Raw genomic sequence first — 1,989 nt, forward strand, 5'->3', positions numbered from 1 at the left:
TGACACGAAGCTGTTGTACTGCTGGATGTTTCTCTTCAGGATGTCGGAACACGGCCCCAGGACACGCTCAAAGCGCGGGCGGTCCAGCTTCACGCATTTCAGGGGCCCGCGGGCCACCACCGTGGCTGCTCGGGGCCGATTCATCAGCAGAGCAATCTCACCTGGAAGGAAGAGGAAGGATCATGTATGACCCATACAGGACTACTGCATACTAAGCCGTGCGTCACACGCCAACTCACCAAAATAATCCGAAGGACCCAGGCGGCCAACTTCCACAAACTCCTCATTCTCAGAGCGGCGCTGGAGCACGGCCGCAGTACCCTGCAGGGAACCGCCATCAAATATGAGGGAAGGATGAGCATTCATAGCAACATACAACATACACGCGTGATCACTCACCTCCAATATGATGAAGAACTCGTCCCCCGGCTCCCCCTGCACCACAATCTTCTGTCCGTCCTCAAACTGCACCGGCTCCAGCGCGTCCGCCACCGTCAGCCGCTCCCACTTATCCAGAGATTCTACGGGAAAGGGGGAACCAATCATCACACGCACAGCGCGTCTATGGAACACGGAGGGAGCAGACACATCACACGCACAGCGCGTCTATAAAACACGGAGGGAGCAGACAGATCACACGCACAGCGCGTCTATGGAACACGGAGGGAGCAGACAGATCACACGCACAGCGCGTCTATGGAACACGGAGGGAGCAGACAGATCACACGCACAGCACGTCTATGGAACACGGAGGGAGCAGACAGATCACACCCACAGCACGTCTATGGAACACGGAGGGAGCAGACAGTTGTATGTAGATCCCCCAGGGACACGGGGCTTCATTTATACTTGCGGTTCCTCAGCTGGTGTAAGCCATGCACAGGCCACACCCACCAGGAGGAGGGGCATTGCCTAGGGGGAGGAGCCAGACACTCACCTAGAATGGAGACTTTGCTGAGGAATTCCTCGTACATTTTGCGCTTGCGTAGCGTGCTCCCCTGGAAGAGAAGAATGCGTCACGTGTGATTGGAGCGCTCATCTCCTCACACGGTACACACACGTCTGCACTGCGATGGGACCGGTATGAATAATTACCATCAGGATCCTCCGGTAACTGTCCCGGTCTATTCCCCACAGCTTCACGTTGCTCTTGGCTTTCACGGTGGCCGCTCGCGGAGTTCCATATATCAGAGCCAGTTCCCCGAAACTCCCGCCCTCCCCGATGCTCGTCATCCATTCGTTGTTCACATAGACCTGCCAGAGAGGGACAGCCAATACACCGTCACCTATGCCAGGCCCACACCCGGCCAATGACAGTCCAGTATCCCACCATCATGTGACCACAGATACTCACATCCATCTCTCCCTGATCCACCACATAGAAATTATCCCCTTCATCACCTGCAAGAGAGAAACCGTCACCGCCGGCTCCCACAGACCCCAGACCCCGCCCACCACACGCCAGACCCCGCCGCCCACCACACCAACACCCAGGAACAACGCGCCAATCAGACCCCGGGAGCGGCCCAACATTCCATGGTTACTGGCTGACAGTGGGACGGACTCACCCTGCTGGATGACGGCTTCTCCGGCTATGTAGGTGACAGAAAACATGGCATCAAAGATGTCACTGGAAGGAAGAAGACACGTTACATACTACATGCTGCCCCCCAACATACTACATGCTGCTCCCCGGTCCCATCCTTCACCCCTCCCCCGAGGATGACTAGAGATGGATCCTCCTCCCCCCACATGGAAGATTCCGCCATTCTATGACCCGTCGTCTCACCTTCTCTCATTATCATCCAGATGTGCAAACAGAACATTCTTCTCGATGGCCTTTGCCAGAGCCGCCATCGTCTTGTAGTCTTTGGGGATGACCTGCAAGAGATCGGATTACACACTGTGTCACCACACCCCGCCACAGAGAATCATGGGAGATGGAAGGCACGCAGAGTTCAGGAGACAGTCACCCGCTCCTCTATCTGC

General features: G+C 56.3%; 1 protein-coding gene across 1 annotated transcript in view; it reads right to left on the reverse strand.

Annotated features, from left to right (window-relative positions):
* LOC108803387 (cAMP-dependent protein kinase type I-alpha regulatory subunit-like) overlaps positions 1-1,989 on the reverse strand; it is a 10,423-nt gene that overhangs the window by 4,015 nt on the left and 4,419 nt on the right. Inside the window, exons 3-10 of the mRNA XM_018575230.1 lie at positions 1,790-1,881; positions 1,569-1,630; positions 1,355-1,401; positions 1,096-1,254; positions 938-998; positions 400-521; positions 240-321; positions 5-161 (exon numbers count right to left, since the gene is read on the reverse strand). Of these exons, the coding sequence (XP_018430732.1) occupies positions 5-161; positions 240-321; positions 400-521; positions 938-998; positions 1,096-1,254; positions 1,355-1,401; positions 1,569-1,630; positions 1,790-1,881 (782 nt within the window). The remainder of the gene's footprint in view (positions 1-4; positions 162-239; positions 322-399; positions 522-937; positions 999-1,095; positions 1,255-1,354; positions 1,402-1,568; positions 1,631-1,789; positions 1,882-1,989) is intronic.

Source organism: Nanorana parkeri, unplaced genomic scaffold (genome assembly GCF_000935625.1).
Source record: "Nanorana parkeri isolate BGI_ZX_2015 unplaced genomic scaffold, ASM93562v1 scaffold3665, whole genome shotgun sequence".
Classification (NCBI taxonomy): Eukaryota; Metazoa; Chordata; class Amphibia; order Anura; family Dicroglossidae; genus Nanorana; species Nanorana parkeri.